This window comes from Mustela nigripes, chromosome 1 (assembly GCF_022355385.1).
Source record: "Mustela nigripes isolate SB6536 chromosome 1, MUSNIG.SB6536, whole genome shotgun sequence".
Taxonomy (NCBI): domain Eukaryota; kingdom Metazoa; phylum Chordata; class Mammalia; order Carnivora; family Mustelidae; genus Mustela; species Mustela nigripes.
Genome location: NC_081557.1, coordinates 124,479,048 through 124,502,363, shown reverse-complemented (window position 1 = coordinate 124,502,363; position 23,316 = coordinate 124,479,048). Strand labels below are relative to the sequence as shown.

At 37.9% G+C, this 23,316-nt stretch overlaps 1 protein-coding gene across 7 annotated transcripts in view; it reads right to left on the bottom strand.

Moving 5' to 3' along the window:
* Positions 1–23,316, bottom strand: part of SMAD1 (SMAD family member 1) — a 74,085-nt gene that overhangs the window by 32,823 nt on the left and 17,946 nt on the right. For all 7 annotated transcript variants that reach the window (XM_059373253.1, XM_059373245.1, XM_059373203.1 and 4 more), the window contains one exon: positions 11,569–12,151. In XM_059373253.1, the coding sequence (XP_059229236.1) occupies positions 11,569–11,968 (400 nt within the window). In that variant the 5' untranslated portion in view covers positions 11,969–12,151. The remainder of the gene's footprint in view (positions 1–11,568; positions 12,152–23,316) is intronic.

The following is a 23,316-nucleotide window of genomic DNA, read 5'->3' as shown; positions in this document are numbered from 1 at the left end:
ACATCAAATTTCTACACATCATTCGTCCAACCCCTAAAATACTATATAGTACCAGTTCTAATTCTCAGGTACACAGACTAAAATGAGAAGGATACAGAAGAGACCAGCAGGGCCTTACACAAACCTAACAAGAAAATTTATCAAGTGTCCACACTTTGGTCAGGTGGCAAGGTATCATGCGTTAGCTTTGGATCAAGACTGCCACGAGTGCCAGCTGTCTGAACTGGGCAGTATAAGTTCTCCCCCGTTTCTGTAGAGAGAACGACCCAAGCCCCCAACAGCTCCGTGCAGCCCCACTCTCAAATGCTGCCTCCCTCCCTGACTCCTCTCTCCCTACTCAGCCCAGGTTCCTTCCCTCTGCCAAATGTTTATTTGCTTAACTAACACAGAAGGAAGGTGCTATGTTATTAGAGCTTCAGAATTTGTGAGAGGAAGAAGAACTTCAGAGTGTAAGCTAAAAATACCAGGAGGAAAAAAATCCTTCAGAAGGTATAGATGAAATAGAACAACAATTAGAGGCCGGTTTTAGTTTTTGGCTTCCGAAATTGGAATTCCTGCTCAATTCTTTACTAGCCAATTATCAGAACCTCACTTCCTTACAAGTAAAATGGAAATAACAGCTCTTCTCCCAGATTTTCATGTTTAACATTTACACACTGCTTCTCTATGAAAGTGCTGTACGAAGAACTCCTTTCACTGTCATTACCTCTACTTTATAAAAATAGATACTGAGGTACGGAGATTAACTTGCCTGCACGAATATAACCCGCAACCTGTGGAGACAGGATTCAAACCTAGGCATCTGGCTCCAGAATCTCGGCTCCTAACCACCGTGTGTTGCACAGGCAGGCTCCTGCGCCACGACGGCACTCTGTGAAGGGCAGTTACCACTGCGCAGGCAGCGCTGGCGGCCTAGTGTGCCTAATCATCTATTAGACCTTATTGATATGTAAATGACCATCCCCAGGGTTCGCACCAGGCAATGCGGCTTAATTTGTAATTGCCCGCTGAATGTAATTAGTTCTCCTTCCGAGTTCAAATTTGATCCCATTAAGTATATTCCATGAAACAGATACTTGTTATCTAATGATGATTAGATAACATAAAGGGGGAAATAAACACAAATAAAGCCTCCATAAACATCTGAAGCCACGAGTGGACCCACTCTACTGCTCCGGACCCTGACTTCAGGCAGCCCGCATACAGTTCAGACCACTTGCTCTGCTACGAAGAGCAGGTGATGCTCTGCTCCTTCGTCAAAAAGAGAAAGCTAATTAAAGGGTGGGGGGGGAAGCTACCTCTTTTGGCAAGCAGTACAATGTAGTGGTTAGCAGCATGAATTCTGGAGTTAGACTTCAATTTGAATCCCAGCTGGCCTGTTACAAGTTGTGTAAGTGCATCTCCGTGGCCCATTTGGTCCCTTTACCTCTTGCAGTTGTGGTCAGTATTAAATGAGAATACATGGGATGTGACAAGCACAGTGCCTGGCATGCGACAAGCATAAAAAGTAACTATTTTAATCTTCACTGTTACTATTATTAACATTGCAACTATTGTCGTTAGTTTTCCAAAAATTTCTTTAGTGGAAGTTTACTTACAGTATGAATTTCATTTTACTCTGCAGCTGTATACAGAAGTTATGTTCCTTACTTCAGCCATGTTATGCTTCAAGAAGGTATATAGAGCCTTTTCACATGCATTACTTGATTCAGTCCTTGCCACTACCCTGGAAAGTAGATTTAATCGCACCCTGTCTCACAGGTTAGCCAACACAGATTCAAAGAGGACGAGTAAGTGGCCCAAGTTTGAAAATACCAAGTGCTCAAATTTTAGTCCAGACCTTCAGATCCAAGACTCCTCTTAACCATGTTCTAAACTGACACCTAAAGAGATATAAATATCTGCTTTAAATTGTCTCATTTGTCCTGAATATGCTAAAGAACTCCACTCCACACTCACCACAGTCAGCGACTGGCACCTACCGTGAAGAAGAGCCCTTCCCCTTTCTCTCCATTTATTTATCTTCAGGATTCCTGTTTTTATCCCTAAATGGTTTATAATTATTTTCTGTCCATAATTATTTTGTTGATCAAATTTTCTCTGATGAAGCCACGGGCAGCCCCCTTCAGGCTGACTCCTGTGTCCTTGTGACACGCTCCCATCAATTTTTTTTTTCTACATAGCTCATTTTAAAATTAGCGTTTCCTTTTCCTATTTAAAAGCTATAGGTTGTATTGTTTCAAAAGCACTTACCCAAAACTGTTTCCTACCTTGATCACCATACTTAACTGTCTGGCACACTACCATGTGCTAAACTTTTTCCATACTCAAGGAAAGACATTGTCACAGAAAAAAAAATATTGCTATATCTGCTACAGAGCTAGCTAGACATAACTGTAAGGGAAATGACAGAGAAACATGAAGGAAAAAACACCCAAGACAATTCCGCCCTGTTGTCTTATATATGTTTCCTTTTACTTTACAAAAAGCTGCCCCAAAACCACTTACAGAAATCACAGGCTCTCCTTTTGCCTTACTGTGACCGAATATCCCATAAAGGCAAGCAGGCAGGTGGTCGGGGGAAGGTGATGTGACTCTAGACGTCAAACCACTACTTGGATAAGAATTGCTTCCTTCGCGCAAAAAGGTTCAGAACTAAGAACAGCAGTGTATCTTGGGGAGCCGTGCTAGAACTGAGGTAGTAGTGATGGAGGATGTAAACCCAATCTTCCCTGGTAAGGTCTGCTGGAGATTCCAGAGCATAAAGCTGATGATACAAAGAACTGGAGGAAAATCTGCCCAACAGTCCTTGGTTGCCCTGAATCTTCTTATTTAAACATGGCCCATGTTTTCTAAACTCTAGATCTTTTTTCAAGGAATTTACAATTACTTCCAGTTATATAGCTCCTGTCACTCACAGCAGATTTATGAAGAGCAGACCCGGAAGAGAGTATCAAGGGCTTTGGTGCTAAGGGCACAGGAATGGAGAAATCCTGTCGAGGGCACTGATAATGAGGAAAGTGGAAAGGGTAAGCAGCATGCTAAGTGTTTATCTGCCCACCTCCCACACATGGGGAAGAATCGCTGTTGACACAGTGGAAACCCATGCCAGACTAAACTCAGGGGGAAACAGAAGTCTGCAGCCTTTCAAATCGGTCCTAACACCAATATCTAAAAATGACACTAATCCCCAGCCATGCTGGCAAATTAACAAAATCGGGTTTTTTTTTTTTTTTTTTCTTTCTTAGCTCTCCTATTTTTCAGGGCCTCTGAGATTTTTAATGTAGTGCTCGTGGCACCCTACGGCTACCCAAAGTACCTAAGCTCTGCTCTTTGAAATAAACATCCTCTCTTTCCTTCCTCATCTCTTCCCCAAAGAAATATTTTTCCAACAATCGACAGAGATCTGATCATTTGGCTAATTCAAGATTATAAGGCATGGTGCTGAGTTTTTCAGAACATTTGTATTTTGAAGTAGAAAAAGACAAAGGAATGAGATATACATTTTGGGGAAAGAAATCTCCAGTCTGGTTTAAGCCTTTTGATATCTAGTACCAAGGAGGCTACACACTGAGATACTTACTCAGCCTAAGAGCATTACATAAGCCAACCTTCCCTTCTGTTTCTCTCACTTCTGCAAGTATCCATTAAGAGCACAAGGCACTTCAATATGTGGGCAATCACAGGTCACTCCCCTCCCCCAACCACATAAAACATTCCCAAACCTACAAAAAAAAAAAAAAAAAAAAAAATCATTGTATGAGGATGTTCTACATGCGGGGACAATAAGCCAAAAAGCACAACTCACAGGTCTCATTATTTCATCCAACTCTAGTCTTGGAAGCCAAGTTTTTCCTTTTAATTTATTATTTTTATACAATTGCAATCATTATATACACTATTTCTTTCATTTATTATGAAGAACTTTTTTATGGTTTTTGAAACCGTTTTTCTTCATCAGCCATGGTTGTTTGTGTTTTGTTTATGACAACTGCTGGCCAGTGGTCCTTCGGCCCTAATAAACTAGAAGTGGTGGAGGGAAGAGTGTCGAATTTTGAATGAATCAGAAAGACCTGAAAATACCTTCTCTTGCCCACCTAATGTTGCAGAGGTAGGTAAAGAATGAAATGGAAGATAATGGTCAGGGAAGCAAAATGATGAAAAAAATACTTTGTATAATCTGTATATTCTTAATATTTCAAATTGGAGTATATCTACCAACAGAAAAATCCCATCCAGAAACAAATCACATAATTTTCCAGATATTTGCCTCAATTTATGTCTTTTACAACTTCTGTAAAAGCAACATATAGTAACTATTATAACTTTTCATCATATGTTCATCAAATAATAAACAGCACAAAACCAATGCCCCAAATAATGCACTAAAAACAGTTGCTCAGGAAAAAGAAAAAAAATCAGAATTAACTTCACATTTGAACTTTAAGAATACGGAATCTGCTAAATGATTTGAGTATGAAATCCTACTCACAATTCTATTACTTCATCTATTTCTAGTAATATGGTAGATGACAATGATGAAATTATCAAACACAAGCCAAAGGCCAACGACAGTTGGTTGGAAAAAAACTCAGCATCCAAACTCCATGTCCACTTGGTGTGTGTTGAACTTGTAGAGAAGGAGGATTAGTGATCAAACAGAATGGAGCCCTGGGCAGACTCTGGAAGGGCAGCAACAATGGCAGGGACATTCTTGCCCCAGGGTATCCCAGCTGCAGCTGACCTCTGCAAAGGGCCTCAAAGTTTCTCCCCACCACCCACCCTTCACAGGTTAGAAAGTACCTCTTACAGCTTTCAAAGCATTCTTCCTCCATCTAAATATTGTTCACATCTCTCTCCCTCCGGAAGAATTAGAGAACCACCCAGACTATAACAGGAACATACAGTAACTATATATAGCTGTGTATCTATCATAGTAACCCTCATGGAATGAATGCATTATGTGCTGATTTTCCTCTTAGTCTTGACCTTCCATTTCAATTTGTTTTCCCTGGTCTACTTTATTCAGAATACTTTCTACCTTCTGTGTGTGTCCTTACAAATGGATTTAAATCCTGTGTACAATGAAATATACATATATATCCGTACCATCACATAGACTGGAACACTACGTCCAGGTGTGTTAGAGTCCACTGAGCCTTTTTGTGGCCACTCTCAGGCTTTTAAGAGTCAGCTGCAACCCCTGTCCAGACTTCTACTGTTGGATTTAGCGAATTGTGCTGTAATCATACACCAGCGCTTCTTGGGCAAAACACGGTTCTCGAGGAGGTGTGTATGTGTCGTAAATGTTTAAATGAAGAGAAATTTAGATGCAGAAATTATGAGGTATGATGGTTAATTTTATATGTCAGCTTGCCTGGGCTACAGGATGCCCAGATAGCTGGTAAGACATCTTTTTTTTTCCAGCTGTGTCTGTGAGGATGTCCCCAGAGGAGATTAGCAATTCAATCAGCAGACAGAGTAAAGATGATTACTCTCATTAAAGCAAGGTGGGCATCATCCAATCTGCTCAATACCTGAAGAACAAAGAGGTAGGGGAGGGGCAGATGTGCTTTTTTTTGTTCACTTCAGCCGGGACACCCATCTGCCCTCAGAGATCAATGCTCCCGGTTCTCGGGCCTTTGGACTAGAACTGGGACTTAGGCCACCAGCTTCTTGATTCTCCAGCTTTTCAACAGCAGATCATGTGACTTTCTGGTCTCTATACTGGTGTTAGTCAATTCCTATAATAAATCTCTTCTATCTATATCTATCTAAATATATATCTAGGTAGATATATATATATATAAATCCAATTTGTTCTGTTTCTCTGGAGAACCCTAATACACAAGTCAAAATGCATTATTTAAATTTTTATAGTTAATATTGTTAACTAATTAATTCCAAATCTTCAGAACACTAATTAAGATGTGTTTATGTAGCTTACAATTTCAGTTATCAGACTCCTATGAATCACCACTCAGATAAACCTGAAGGAAAAGTCAGTACTTCTCCATTCCTCCAAATGAGTATACTAACACAGCCTAAAAAAAAAAACTTTACTTGGAACTAAGTTTTTGTTATCATTGGCTCATGTGAAAACACATTTGCAGTATGAAGAAACATTTTTTAAAAAAAGACTTTCATTTCTGGTTTTTTAAAATATCAATTTTATTAAATCTCAGTCCCCAAGTATATGTCTTTTTAGTAACCTGTGTAGAAAATAACCCATGTGCATAAAGCACCTCTCCTGCATTCACTGAAATACAATGGTTTTCTTAAGGAAAACCTCTAGCATGATTTGAGTCATGAGCTGAAGAAGGGGCTTTTGTGCAGATCCCTATTTTTTAAATTAAGGTAACTGTAGATTCGTTCACATGCAGCTATAAGAAATAATAGAGAAATCCTGTTGACCCTTTACCTAGTTTCCTCGAATGGTGACATCCTGCAAAACTACAGGACATCACAATCAGAGTATCAACATTGATATAGTCAAGACACAAAAAAGACTTTCTAAGATAACATTTTGCAAGCCACGAATTTCATGGTGACTGAGGCAGCCAAAGAGTCAAAACTCTCGGCCAACAGGTGAAGAGGATTTTAGGTGTATTTGAATTTTAACAGCTGGGAGCCATTACGCTGAAAATAAAAGCACAGGAAACTAATTCTAGGGTGTTACTTTAAAGATTAAAATTGAAATCTCAGAATTTCAAGCTCAGGTTTGTTACGGCCTTTCAAGTTGATTAAGTTTACGTTTAAAGTACAGAAGATAGTTTTCAAGAGCCATGTGAAAACATAAAAAATATATAAGGCCAAATGACAGGAAGTCTCCATAAAAGCACGTTAATATCAACAGCTAGCAACTGAATGGTCTAGGCACCACAGTTAGATGACTTACTTTACCACTGTCAGCATTTACTTTGGTAAAGAAAAAGAAAACCTATACTTAACACAACCACTAATAAGCAGCCTTGATTCTAAAGGCTACTAAAAGTCCGGGGAAACAGTAACCTGTTACATCATCAACAGGGTCACAGTCAGAAGCTGCACGAACTTTCTTTCCTGTAACTGTCCATGCATTTTTAGGAAAAAATCCTGAACACTTTTTACTTTCCCACAGATACATTTTCAGTAATGGTCAAAGTAGCACCTCTCACCAAAAGGAAGGTAGTTCCCCTTTCACCCTCTTTACCACTGTTAATTATGATGGACGCAAGTTGCCACAAAGTGCTTCTGCAAATTCGGGTCCCCCCGCTCCCCACTACAATTTTCAGACTTTTTTATTTTAACAAAATAAATGACAAGGGGTAAAGAAAAACGAGAACTTCTTAAGCCCATTAAAATATTTTTGGTCAAACAAACAGTATCAGATAGCCAAAAGAACAATAATAAAACCTGCGCTGGGCCAAATCACAAAGCATTCCTCTCTCCCTGTCTCCTCCATCACCTTAGAGACACCTTCTGTTATTTTATCAGAGTGCTGATCTTAGGACTGTCAGAGAGAATGAAAATTCTGGAAGGAGGTCAATTTTATATCTGTAACAAAACATGCAAAGTTCAAAATGATGAGTGACTTCGAAGACAAACCCATTTAGCATCTCTTTTTGATAACAGAGACAACTTCATCTAATCAATTGAACTTGATGACTTGCCTGGATACCTTAAACCAGTGGTTCTAAAAGTGTAGCCTGCATTAGAATCTCCCAAAGAGCTTGCCAAAACACCAACTGCTGGCTCCATCCCCTGAGTTCAATTCAATAGGCCTGTGGAAGGGTCCAAAATTTTGTATTTCTCAAAAGATCCCAAGTGATGCCAACGCTGCTGGTCTGAGGAGCACATATTTTGAAAACCACTACTTTAAAGCCAGAGACACCCAATTTTTGTAGAATTTTGCTTATGAGGTCTTAAAACAGAGGTCTTTGGAGAAAACACCAAGGTTGGAAGATTCAACTATCTTATGCTTCAACTGCTAAATTGCTCTTCCAAATAATTCATCTCAAATTAGTAGTTACATAATCCAAAGAAATTCATTACTGAGCTGTGTATCTGCAGCTTAGAATTCCAGATTCCTTTTTCCCTAGTTCACAGAAATTATAACCAGGTGTACTCCAAAATGCCTACTGAACTCTGGGAGAGTAAAGGGCTTAGGCTCCCTTATACTTCCAGTGGGGCTTCTCCCTGAGACGTGTAGGGGCTGCTTCATAGTGGTCTCTGGAAAAAGTCCATTTGTTCTTATTCCCACATCAGCCACTTTACAACATGAAAAATCCCAATATGTTTAAATTCAACATATCCTGGCCTCAGCCTCAAAGTTTTCTAAAACTGTTCTATGTAAGCCTCACAAGATTCTTGGCTATGAGGCGTGTGCTGGTGGGGATGAATGACATTTGTGGAGTCTCAAATGTCTTATTTTATCGGGTTTTCTACCCCTCCCCCCATCAAACCATTCGCATATAAGCTATTAAGAGTAACAAAATCATCTCAGTATTAACTTGTAACTTAAAAAAAACAACTTTCCATTGTGTGTCAAGAGACTTTAGTAGTAATGTTAGGTGTTATTTCCCCATTACCAATGAAATAAATGAATAAGGGAAGATGATATTCAAAGGGTACAGACAGGCAAGCTGAAAACTCCTCTCCAAAAAAATGGACAAATGACCATACAGAGAAATAAAAACAAGTATTCTCATTTAATAGCAAAATTGATTGAATTGTGCTAGTTGCTGAAGTAAAAATGCTAATAATATATGTGGTCGTTGCCCTCATGGAGCTTTATTTCCAACTTACCAGGAAGACTAACAGATAATTGCAAATGTGAAAAACATTATGAAGAAATTCAGATTGCTATGGGAAACAGAGACTAGCCTACGTGGGGGGTGAATAAGGAGGTATTAAGAGAGGCTCCTCAGCAAAGCTAAATTCTACCAAGCTTAAAGCTGAAGTATAAGTAAGAGTGAGCTAGGCAAAAAGGGAGAAGAAATGAGTTGCTAATGGAAGAAAAGAACATTCAGTGTTCGCATACGACTCAAACACACAAAACATGGAAAAGTGGGAAAGGAAGCTGGTAGGGTAGGCAGGACCAGAACGTGCAGAGCTCTGTGTACAAGCCATGGGAAGCAGGAAGGTAACATGTTCATAACATCCATCTTAAAAGAACTCTCTCTAATATTGGCCTGAAGAGGGTGATGGGTCAGGAGGCGTAAGAGGCAGTATTGCCAGGATGGCAATGGCAGAGGGTGGGCAGAGGAAATGGAGGGAATCCTAGCTGTCTGACACACAGGGCACTTAATTCACAGGTTACACCACTTACGAAGTAGGGTTAGAATCTTCCCTGTGTATCTCTTAAAGTTACTACGGTGATAAAAAAATCACACACCAAAATAATCTTGTTTGTACCTATTACTTATACACTACTTTTTTCTTCTCCCAAACTTCTCCATCTTGATTCTGGCTAAAAAATCATCTATCTCTGAGTTGAGTTTTTGCTTTTTAATTTACATCACAACATGTATGACAGGCAGAAAAGAATGTCTCCATTAGAATAAAGAGAATTCAACAAAGTTGCTGGAAAAAAGCAAGTGCCTTCCTAGCCAAGATCAAGTCTAACAAAATGTAACTTTTTCAATAAAAACCAACCAGTTATTGAGATATAAATCTAAGAAAAGGTCTATAAGAACTTTATGGAGGAAACTTAAAGAAAAAGTCCTAAATAAATTCTGAAGAAAACACAATTAAGTCAATCCTTCCCAGAAAAAAACAATAAAATTCCAAAAAAATTTCCAGAGGATATTTCACAGAATTTGACAAGGTAATCTTAAAGAATAGAATACAGAATGTGCTATGGTGAGCACTGTGAATTGTGTAAGACTGATGAATCACAGACCTGTTCCCCTGAAACAAATAATACATTATATGTTCACTAAAAAAAAAAATACAGAAATCACAAAAAAATAATGTTGAATGAATACAAGTGTAGAAGGATGTTCCAGTATCAATACTTCTAAACATATTATTACATGTTGTCATGGATTCGTACAAGCAAGTATGTATGTATACATACAAAACAGCAGTATAAAACATGCATGGGAATGACATCAAATTCTACCCCAAAAATCCAGAATAGTTACTGAAGGGAAAAAAAAAACAGAACCAGAGAGGCATAAACTAGAGTTTCAGTTTTATTTGTAATCGTTTATGTCTTAAATTGACTATATACATAGATGTTTATTATATTATTCCCTCGTCTTTAAATTTTTTGTAGGTCTTAAATATTCCATAAAAAAAAAAAAAAAAAAAAAAAAACAGAATGCCTTTTATTTGAGAACCACATTAGCACATGATCTGGCACAGGAGTTTCCTAACACCAGCCCAACAGCTACTAGACACCATCTGAAGTATTTGTTAAAAACACAGGCCATCAGCCTGTGCCAGAATCAAAATTTCTGGGAGGCGAGCCATGTGATTCTAACGCACAGCCTCATTTGGGAACCCTTGGTAACCACAATCTATTAATAATTAATCCATCAACAAAATGGGTTCCAATCTGACAATCAGATATTTCAGTGCTTAAGATTGCCTAATCACTTTCCACTTGATACAATGGTCTAGAATGTGGACTCTAATTTGAGGGCAGAACCATACAAATTTTAATGTACATCCTTTACTATATATGACCAAAAGGTCACACAGGTAAAAACTATGAATATTCTATAAGGTAAAAGCATCCACTGAGTCCACAATAATAATAATATAATAATAGTCAATGAGTCCACAGCAGAACAAAATTCCTTCATATCCTCTGCAGGGAGCAAAATTCCACCAGAGGTGATAAAAAGATGCTCCCCTTAAAAATAAAGTGGTATAAGTCATTGGCAATTGCACTAAAGATGTATTTCCCTCAAGTATGTAGATGGCAACCCCATGTTTGTTTCTTTTCTTAATTTTCTTCCATTGTAATAAAATCACAGCTAAGTTTTTCTAGAGAAATGCACAGAGCCAATGAGAAACAAAAAATAAATTTAGAAAGAAAGCTGTCTATTTATATTTAGAGGTGTTAGTACTGCTACGACAATTTTGCCCTGCTCTTAAGAAATAAAATGAACTACAGAGAACTGAGTTATTAGAATGTACAAAACCTTCAAGGGCTAACATATTTTCCCCTGATACTTAAAAATCACAACTAAAAATACAGAAAGAGATGATTTTTTAAAATTTTAAACAACACAAATCTGCTAAGCACATCAATATAAAAGGGCTCCTGCATATGTGGACCATAAGCAATAGCACAGAGGACCACAGAGGAAGGGAAGGAAAACTGAATGGGAAGAAATCAGAGAGGGAGACAAACCATGAGAGACTCTGGACTCCGGGGAAACAAACTGAGGGTTACAGAGGGGAGGGGGGTGGGGGGGATGGAATAACCAGGTGGTGGGTGTGAAGGAGGGCACGTGCGGTAATGCTTACTGGGTGTTACATGCAATTTATGAATCACTGAACACTACATCACAAAATAATGCTGTACTGTATGTTGGCTAACTGAACATAAACAAACAAAAAAACCACACTTACCAGGGCTTTCTACTCGCTTATAGTGGTAGGGATTGATGCACACCTCCTTCTGCTTGGAACCAAAAGGAAACTCACAGCATTCCAGTGGTTTTAGTTCATGGTGGCTCTGGAGATCGGGCCAGCGCCACACGCGGCAATAAATGACATGAGGCAGTCCCTTCCGGTGGGAAACTTGCAGCCTGCCATCCAGAGAGCGGGGAATGGTGACACAGTTACTTGGCTGCCCCGGGCAGCTCAAGGCCTTTTCCAGTTCCTCCATGGCACCTTTCTTTTTTTTCAGTTTTTTCACCAAAGCGTCAACAGCTTTCTCTGCCCATTTTTCTTCTTCATCACCTTGTTTCCACCCAAGGAGTCTCTTCACAGCTGGACTTGTGAAGGAAAATAAACTTGTCACATTCATAATGACTGCACTAGTTATAGACTCCTTGAGTATGGTGAAATAAAGAAGTCTTCAAATGCAAAAGGACAACAGAAGAGCTTTCACTTTATTTACATAGGGATTCTCTTTAGCTTCTTGGTTCTGAGGTCCCGAAAAGTAGAAATTACCATTCCTAGTATTTCAGAAGTAATCCAAAGTCAGCACCTAGAGAAGAAAAAAGGGGGGAAAATGTTTAAAATAATCCCTACAGCAAAACTACCATTCATTAAACAACTTCTATGCCCCATATACTATTTTAAGTAATTTTCTGTATGATGATATTCTATGGACTGAATTATGTCTACCTTAAAACTCACATTGAAGCCGTAACCGCCCATGTGACTGTATTTGGAGATGAGGTTATGCAAGTGGGGCCATAATCTGGTAAGACTGGTGGTGCTATAAGAGGAAGGGCCCCCATCATGCACACATACTGAGGAAGGGCTAGGTGAGGACACAGAGAGAAGGCAGCCTACAAGCCTGGGACAGAGTTCTCACCAGAAACCAAACCAGCGGGAATACCGATCTTGGACTTCCAGCCTTCAGAACTGTGAAAATAAATTTCTGTTGTTTAAGCCACCCAGTCTGAGTTATTTTGTTGTGACAGCCCAAGCTAACATGTAGTATTTAGTTTACTTAAAGTTTTTTTTTGTGAAGTAATACAATTATTCACCTTTTACAGAAGAATAAACTGAGGCACAGTTTAAAAAGTAGTATGTTAACTGTTCTGAGATAGAAACCGTAGACACCTCAGTGCACAGAAGTCCAAGTTCTCAACAGATTATTTATAGGCTCTAAAAATGTATTTCAAAACACACCTCAGTCAAAAAAAAAAACTGAAAACAACAGGAAAAAATATATAATAGTCTTAGCATCTGTTTTTGGTTTGTTCCTCAAGTATCTCTTATGCTAAAAGAAAAGTAGTTATAGTTCTATTATGTAAACATTACAACATTTTAGGGTATTTATTCAGTAAACAAGCCTGTGCCTATGGGATAGAGGACAAGTAAGATAAGAAATTTATCAATTTTCATGAATATGAAAGGAATGAAGCACATGAACACATACTACACCAAATTCTTTAGTCCGGTTGTCTCCTTTCAACCTTCCACTTACTCCTCCCCTGACAAAAACAGGGGTGATGAGAGACCTTTAAGAGGGGATAACTGCACAAACTCCAGCTAAGATGCAGTAGAGCATGTCTCCCATCAACCTCTTCCACAAAATCACTATAAAAGCTAATGAAATAAAAACAAACCAAAAAGCCCTACTTTAATTTTAAAGACATCAAAGAGCAACCAAGGTCCTCAGGACGGGAGAGGCAAAGATGCTGACGACAGAAAAGCAATGAAGTGAGCTGAACATTCGTTCCTGCTCCTCTTCTCAAGGCACTTACCAAAGCTTGTGCTATAAGTAGCAAAAGATTGGTAGCCAAGCTGAAGGAAGCTCAGGAAGACAGGAGAGATTCCAGTGGCCTCATGGGGTGAAGACAAAACAAACAAACTATAGTGGAGGGCCCACAAAGAAAGAGGCCCTGGTGAATACACGAGGCTTTCAGTTGGGACCCTCAAGGGGTATGCTCTAGTTTAAGGGCAAAAATGAAATGAACCAGTTTTTATATTGAAACACAGCCTGATATCCTTTTTTTTTTTTTAAATCATCTTAATACTAGACTGGATCAAGGTGATGGGAGAAGAGAAGGAAAAAAAACTGTTGCATAGGCAATATTTGTAGATACTGGTCAAGGATTTTCCAAAACTAACAATAAACATCTAGACACAGATCCAGGAAGCTCTACAAATCCCAAGAAGGAAAAATACAAAGAAATCCACAAGGTTTGATGTGTCCTCTTACACTAAAGCTGCTGAAAACCTATGAGAAAAATCTTTAAAAAGACATATTATTCTCAAATAAGTACAATAAGGCTGACAGCTGACATTCCAACAGAAACAATGGAAACAAGAAGACAATCCTCAGTGTACAAAATGTAAACAAATAACTGGTAACTCAGAATTAGTGGAAAAATCATGCAAAACTGATCGTAAAATAAATGTGTTTTCCGACATATGGAATCTGAGAGAACTGATTCAGTAGGCATTTGTAAGGCTAAAAGAAAAAGATCCCAGAATGAAGCAAGGAGTGGCAGAAAAGAATGAAGAGCTCTAGAAGGGTAAATAAAGATAAATCTAAATGAATACTGATTTTACAATAATAACAGGAATCTCTAACGGTTATTTTAAAAAGAAGAATTAAAATCCAGGACCAAAAAAAAAAAAGCAGAAAGAGGCAAATGAAATTAGTGTTCTAAGTTCCCTGTATTACCCAGGCTGTGATAAAGCACTAAATTATTAATAAAGTCTTATCATAATAAAAAAAAAATACTGAAAGAGGGGTGCCTGGGTGGCTCAGTCGGTTCTGACTCTTGATTTGGCTTAGGTCATGATCTCAAGATGATAAGATCAAGCCCTGCAGCAGTCAGGCTCTGAGCTCAGCAGGAAATCTGCTTCTCTCTCTCTTTTTTTCCCTCTGCCCCTCCCCCCACTCACATGTGTGCATTCTAAAATAGATAAACCTTTAAAAAAAAATAATAAAAAGGCAATAGAGAAGCTAAAAAACATGGAATTATTTTTTTGAATATGATTAATCCAAAGAATGTAAGAAGAGAGAAAATAGCTGGGACAAATAGGATACAGTAAGATTTAGATCTAATCCCAAAAGTATCATTAATTATTTAAATATAAACATTAAATATGCAAGTAAAAGATGGGTAGGGATGGATGCAGAGTACCACTTAACTGTACTGTACTTAAGAGAGACACATATTAAATACAGAGGCCAGAGAAAGTCTGAAAGAAAAAGAGATACTATGCATACTCTAACCAAAAAAGCTGCCATAACTATCTAATCAAACAAAACAGACTTCAAAAGAAGTATCACCAGAGATTAAAAAAGGGACATTTTATAATTTTAAGAGTTGATCCACCATGAATACAGCATAATCCCAAATTTTCAGGTAAAAGTGTCAAAATATATAAAGCAGAAACTGACAAGTAAAATGGCAAACAGATAAACCCACAATCTTAGTGGGAGATTAAAATAGTAACTGGTACAAGTCAACAAGAATCAAGAGATATAGAAGATTAACAACATATTTTAAAGAAATTTGATCCAATTCATGTACATAGATCACTGTACCCAATGACTACAGAATACATAATACTTTCAAGTACATGCAGAAGACTTACCCAAACTGACCATATAAAGATCCATAAAGCAAATCTCTACATATATCAAAACCATACAGAATATGTCTTTTGATTACAGTATAGAAATCAATAACAAAAATATTGCCCTTGAAAATAACTGTACTTAAATATCTCACAGGTCAAAGAAGAAACTACAGTGAAAATTAAAAAACACTTTTAACTTAATGATTATAAAAATACAATACATCAAAACTTGCGGGATGTGGCTTAAGCCATGCTTAGAGGAAAAGTTATAGTCTTAAATGCATATATTAGGAAAGAAAGAAAGAGATGAAAACTAATGTTCTCTGTTTCACGAACAAACAAAGGAATGAACAAATAAACAAAAAGCCCCCAGTAAATTAAAGCCGAAGAAAGTGGGAAGAAATGAGAGCAGAAACTGGGGGGCCCGGCTTGGGGGGGAAACATAAACAGAAAACCTACAATATCAAATTTGCTTCTCTGAAAATACTAATAAAATTGGCTAACCCTCTAGCAAAACTGGTCAATAAAGCAGAAGGCACAAATTACCAACAACAGGAATAAAAGAGGAAAATCATCACTGATCCTCAGAAGTTAAAAAGGAAAGGATTATGAATAAATGTCACAGCAAAATGTGCATCGCTGCAGTGACTCTGTGCTAAGTCCGCATATCTGTGTTTCCCACTACAGGAAAGTGGCTGAGGAATTCCATCTTACTTCTCTTCCTATCTTTAGAGCTCAGCATTATACCTGGCACACAGCAGATCCTCAATAAATGTTTGTATAATTTAGCTCCCTGAAGAAATCAGAAGGTCAAGGGTGGAACTTCAACTTTATTCAATAAAATATGAATAAAAAAATTACTAAATATACATATCATTCAATGCGCTGTAAGGAGTTCATTGTTTCCTTGCTTAAAGAGTTTTACCCACATTTACCAGTCCTTTCAAAGCTGGCATTACTTTCATTTAACAGAAAAGGAAAGAGAAAATAAACCCATGCCACTATAAAAGTCACACTTGGTCAGAGTGTACCTTTTGAAGTAATCATTTACTTTTAGGTTAACTTTGCAAAAGAACAAGACGATGACTTCTTTCTAGTCCTCTAGTACCAAATTACAAAGGGAATCCATTTCTTTGTATTCTATATGGCCTTTTCTTCTAATAACTACTTTTTTATATTTTAGCCAATGATTTTCAAATAGTAGGGAATGAGTGTCTATCAAAATCACCCGGGGCTCTTTCAATCTCTGTCAGAGATGGGTTAGTTGTACAAGGCAAATATGCTGAGGGGAGGGGGACGGCCGTGGGGGGAGATTAAGAACCACCATTTCAGACCCTCGTTTTCACTGTTCAAATTGACATTCACTCAACAAAGCTGTAGTGAGTGCTTGCTAAGTGCTTAGTTGCTGTACACAGGAGACAAGGGCAAAAATGTCTATATCCTGAAGGACAAGCTAAGGGAAGAGCCCGTGAGCAAACAAGTAACTCTCACTGGGGCAAGCTGGTGTTCCTGCATGCTACCGCTAAAGGCTGGGGCGGGCTGAGAAGTGTTAGGCCATCTCCAGGGCCTTGTCCAGAAGGAATGTGTGACTGTACCAAGGTCGACCACGAGCACAGGAATAGAAGAAGAGGTCCATGTACTGTGCATTTGCCCACCACGAACTAACAACAACACTGTATGATAAAAGCTCTAAAGCAAGTATAAACAATAATATATACAAGGGAGAGGAAAAGAGAACAACGAATTCCACAGATTTCAGGAAGTTTTCCCAAAAAGGTAATATTGGACAGGTTTTACAGGATGATCAGAATTTTATGAAACAATGGACCTAACATTTTGAAGTATCACCACATGACAGACACTGCTCCAAGCGCCTTCTGTCTCCTAACTAGTTTAACCTTTGCAACAAACTCTCTGAATAAACACTATCATTTCCCTCACTCTACAGGTCAGGAAAGCGGAATATGGAAAAGTTCAATCGTCTGTCCAAAGCTGACATACACAGCCGTGTGTCAGAGTCAGGGCTGGAACCCACGTTGTCTGGCTCTAGAGCCTCCATTTTTCAACCACTTGTTTCAATTGTTAGTTCTCCCAGACACAAGACAAAAATGCAGGGGTTCGAGGTGGCTGTGATGACACAAGGCTGCTAAGAAGGGCAGGGGCAAAACCATGAAGGGCCTGTGACGCATCTTATCCTGCAGACAAGCAGAAGGTTTAGCATCAGAGCACTGCTGCAGTTAGCTCTATGATTCAGAAACAGTTACGGTGACAGCCTCAATACAGGAAACCCTCTCCAACAAGAGAACAAAAACACTAAACACTGTATGAGCCAGCTGGAGGATGCATGTCCTGATGCCACTCACAAAAATCAGTGGCGAGATCACAAACCTTTACGTATAAATGTGCGTAGATCAAACAAAATGAGGACCGATGACTAATTTCTGCCTACTTGAGTTAAGCAATTTTTTAAATATACAAGTCAAACAAGCCACCTACCTCCCCATCAGGAACTCAAATGAGTCCATGATACTATGGCCTTGGCAAGACAACTCATTTTCTGCTGCCCCTTTTTGTACTTCCTGCTTTAGTTTATGTCAAAAGCTAAGTGGCCTTATCAGTTTAAAGTGCAAAATAAAAACATGAGTCAGCAAACAGAGATTTCCTTCCCTCTTCTCCAAATACAAACATTTCACACTGACACACACAGACACACACACACAAACAGCATTCATCTAGTAACCCTCCAGAAGCCTTAAAAATACTATCTTTTTCCAACAACTTCACTTTTATAAACTTATTCTAAGATTCTGAACTAGAATGGTAAAAGATTTTTGCACAAAGATTTTCATCAAAGCATTATCTATTTTAGGGGGAAGAGAGAAATATCCAGTAACTGGAAAACAGGTGAGCCATGATACAATCCACTCAATAGATTTATTATGTAGCCCTTACAAAATTATGTTCATAAAAGCTTTGTAATAACTTGTAAAAAACCTTAAGCACAACACAAAATGGTATACACAGCATGAACAACAACGTAAATATACCCAAATACCAACAGTGGCTGGGTTTGGAAGGTTAGTACTGTCTATCCCCCCCCCCCCCCACACACACACACTTTTCTAAACTTTTCAAACATAATGGAAAAACTTTAACTTCTGAATTTTAAAAAAGCCTCTATATGCAAATATTTGCAAATTACAAAAAACAAAAATCAATTTCATGAGGTCAAGCTATACAATCTCTAATTCTAAACACTTAGAGCATGATCTGATTTTGGAAGTAATAAAAATACAGTTTAAAGCAGGGTTCTAAATTCGAAACTTTTTCCTATGGGAAAATCCTTCCCTATAGGAAGGATTTCCATTAGCATTGCCAGAGGCCAAGTGAGAAAAATACTCTTATAATATTCCATTTGACTGAGCTATTTAATTTTGCAACCTATGTGCTATTCCTTAATGTTAAAAGGAAAAAAGCAAAAAAATTTAAAATACCTTTAACTGCTGTGAACTTGCTTTATATTTAAAGGAAACGTAATTAGTCAATTGCATAACAATGGACATTTTCTTCATCCTGGCCTCATCTAGTAAAGAAACCTGTAATTATCCAACTGTGTGAATAAAAACAAAATACACTATCTGGTGTTCAATACCTTTTAGATCCCAGATTCCCACAGAGAATTTTATAAAAGAATTATTCTAATTTCTATCTGAAAATACATTTTAAAAAAGGGCAGAGAGAGGGTAGCTGCCAAGTAGTACAAACCAAGTACCTTTATAAATGTATGAAAGAGAAAGGAGACAGATCAGGACCAAATTAAATGCCCTCTGTAGCTTCAGACCAGTAAGGCTTGTAATTGTTGCACTGGCATGAAATTCAATGAAGTAGAGAAAATAAATGACTCCATTAAATATTGAGGGAATAATTAAATTATTCAATAAAATAAATATAAAATATAGGCTCCAAAAAGTGACTGGGGGAAAAAAAAAATCAAAGACTCCTGGTACCTTAAAAAAGTAACTGACAGAAGATAAATGGTCTATTCTCAATGAAGCAAGCAAGTCGCTTTTTTTTTCACTTGTTCTTTGGTTCATTACTCTGTCTTAACTCTAACAGTAAAACAGCATGGCATAAAGATCAAAAGATTTAAGGAACTAAAAGCACAGGGTATTGATTAACTTCACTTTGGAACTGTTTAACAGTTGGTTAAGTTAAGAAAAAAGACAATTCTACAAAAATTAATCTTCCCATAAAAATGTTTGAACCATTTTTTAGGAATTAAATATTTCCAAAGTAACAAAATAAACTGTGCATATTTCCTAACATATGCCACCAGCTTTCTTCTTCAACAGATGATCTTTGTGAATAAGCAGGAAAAGTTAAGACTTGAGCTCCCAAAGGTAGAGCTATACTGGGGCTTCAAATACTTCAAAGAAATCTTAAGCCAACTATATGATTTTTGCAGTGCAATCGTTTTTGTATCTAAAATGTTTCAACATATACCATGGAGATGTAAAATACCACAGGGATGTGTTGTATAAAGTAACTGGTGGCAGTATTAGTACTATGTAAAGGTATCTGTCATCTATTCCATTTTAAATAGGATTCAATGCCTGGTAAGAACTCTTGCCTCCACTGAGATGCCTGGCTAAATTAAAATATCAAAAAGGGCCAAAAAGTGAATGTGACTGTGGATCTGTAATGTAACTTTGCATTACTTCATTTTGTTTTTTAGCCTACTTGATTTCATCTGGGTACCCAAGTCAACTGTATACTTTTACCAAAGGCCAAAACAGATCATGATTCTCAAGAAGAATAAAACAAAGATAACCTAAAAATTCCTGACACTCAGAGAAACCAGAGAATGAAAAGAAGAGCAGACATTACAGATTAAGGTTAAAAATGCTTAAAAAGATGAAGGTTGCAAAGAAAAATATCCCAGAGATTCAATGCCAATAAATATTCTAAAACATAAAGAGCAATCCATCTTTAAGCCAGGAATTACAATGAGCTTTGCTGGTTAAGCAAGATGGAGAATTCACAAAATGGCAGGAGAAAGGGGAGTAAAGGGAGGGTATCATAACCATACTCATTAGACCTAGTAAAATTAGGCTATGGGGTCAAAAGTCCTGAAGAACAGGGATCTTCTAAACTTTTGATAAAACTAAATTACTTCGAAGTGGAACAGCAGACAACCCACATACTGGCTTAGGAGCGCTGAAATACACTCATATTTCTGGATGGAACACAATCCTATGAACAGTACCTGTGAAAAACAGTAATAAACACAAGTGAAGAGAGTATTCTGGAACAAGCAAAACACAGCCCTAAGGGGGATCAACTCTAAACAGTTCCTAACAAAAGCATGAAAGACTATCAGACAGTTCCTTAAGGAAAATAATACAGCTTTATCCACTCTTAAGGCAGACAGGAAAAAAAAAATGTTTAAATTTGCCATTACAATGAGTATCAGAAGAGGGGTTTTCTCTAGCAATATTAGTCTCAGACAAATACCTCAAAGTTATAATGCTCTGTGATCTGGTTTCAACAAATAGTCTGTTCAAATGTTTCATTTCTCCAGCTTCTCCAACTAGGAACTAACTTCATTTTGAGATATTTGAACTGTAGGAGAAAACAGGTGAAGCGTCTCTGCATTTCTTTTTCCTGTTTTAAAATAGCAGTTAGCCTTCGACTTTCAACTTCAAACAGTCAAATGTAGCTAAATAAAACCACTAACCAAAACAAGGGGGGAAAAATCCTAGAAGAAGAAAATGAGGTTGAATAACTCTCTCCAACTTCCACAGATTCAAAAGCACTTTTTACGCCACCGCTTTCACTGCTGGGAAGTCCGGCTAAAAGGAACTCTACTGCAAATGGGTCCTCAGAAAAAGAAAATGTACCTAAATTCCTGCACAAGAAAGTGATATGAAGAGCCACTGCAGATCACAGAAGAAATCTGCCGGTCTTAGATCAAAGCAGCAGCAAAGTCCCGCCAGTACAAACACCCAGAAGTCAAATTTCACGTTCCTCAGCCTCTTATTATTAAGCCTTGCTTTGGTTACTTGTAAACATTTCCCGACTTTCTAAACGTGTAATTAATGACATGGACTAGTTTGCCATTTTTTCAGAGATTAATTTCCAGATCAGGAGGAGGAGTGAAGACGGCAGGGAGGATAAGCTCTTGAAAGCCTATTTTTAGTAGTAATGCAATTATGCAGGTACTACACCACCTTAAAAACACATGCGCTAACAGCCAGTTTCCCCGTCTCTCAGGTGTGACTTAACAGACCTGCCAGCAAGAGCTGCCATGTGGTATCTCCACAGTGTTAACTGAGTGGAAACTCTGCAATCAAAAAGGAAGGTAGTAACACATAGACTTTGAATAGCAGCTTCCCACTTCCCACTGGTAAGTTCATTGCAAGCTGCCAGGTAATTTCAAAAGTAGCATCCCCTTGATGAAAATGAAGCAAAGTATTTACAGATGTCACAATGACATGAGACTCTGAAGAGGACAGGGCTCTAGTTTACATACTCAGGTGTGCCAAGTATACTATTCAGTACATCTCCACTGTGTTAGAAAATTCTTGAAGGTAAGAATGCTCTCTGGTTCTGTTCTGCATACACAAGTCCTTCCCTCCTGACAAACCTGGGCTGCTTATAGGACAACTGGTCAATTATCCTTAGTAACAGAGACTCTCCAGAGGATAACAAGTGTTGGCTCTGTTTCGTTTCATCAGATCATTACTTGTTAAGTAGGCTGAAGGCACTTAGAAGTTTTCTGACTGTCCTCAACTTCAACAAACAAATTTGGCTTGTTTGTACCTCTCCTTGTCACTTATTTAATCCCACGGAGTCCCTGTTGTCAAATTCATGCTTGTAACGGAAGACTGTTCTTCGGTTCATGGTTGTCTTTCAGGATACCCAGATCCTAATTACCCCCACCCTGATAAATTTCATCTGCATCCACTCAGCTCAAAGGCTGGACAGTCACTTGGCCTGCAAGGGCTCACCCCTTAAACACAGGAGACTAAAAACCAGAAGAAAAACTCTACCATAGTCGTCTCTTGGAAAAAAGAAAAATACTCTCTTTGAGTCACTGTTAACACAGAACAGCAATTTCACGGCTTGCAAAGAATGCTAAATGTGGTAAATTCCCACAAGTGGTCAGTTATGCATGATTCATCACTAACAAATGAGCAAAATTATTCTAATTGTATTATTACCTTATGGAAGCACTATACTGAGTTTTGTTGTTTTTTTTTTACAAAAATCTTGATTTCTACAGCAATCCTTTAAGCTATATAGCATTACCTCAATTTTATTAATAAGCCTGAGAATCAGAAGTAACTTTCTCGACACCATATTCTAGTAAGTGGTAGATCTATATTTTAAACAGATAACTATGCAGAACAGGTGCTAGAGTCCATTAATTCAGGTTTTAAAAAAAAGTAATTCAAGTGCCAAATTTACAGATAAAAATGGAGAAGGCTAGAGAGGAGGAAAAAAAAAAAACTTCCCTGTTTTAAAAAAAAAAAAAATCCTGCTGTATTTCATTTTTTGGAACATATTTCTCCTTCCCCACTGATCTCACAGGTGCTGTTTATGACAACACACACATCTGTAGGGGTGAACTGACATACACAAGTAGGACAGCCTGAACCCTCTCCCTATATTTAGATCCTTCTGCTCAGCTCTTAATTGAATAATTTAATCAGGACCCTCTAGAAGGGAAACACATCCATATTCATCACAGGCATCAAAGGAAACATCTTTACAAGTTATATCCTTTTACAAACCAACATATGGTCTCACGCCATTCTCCCAATTGTTGAACTCCTCCTCTGGGAAGAGCATGGAATTTTATTTCTTTTTATCACTTGAAAAAATCACTTCCCTCCTAATTCAGTAAAACTGGGTGGAGGCCACTTCCTCCACAGGTGAGAGAAATAAAACTTGTTGATCTGTCATTGTCAGGAATTTTAAAGTTAACTATTTATTCTATGTACTTTCAAAATAGAAACAAAAGGCAGACTAAGTCCAAAATAAGAAATCAGGGCACATGTCCCACACTTTTAAATAAAACCCCTACAATTTTTCTGT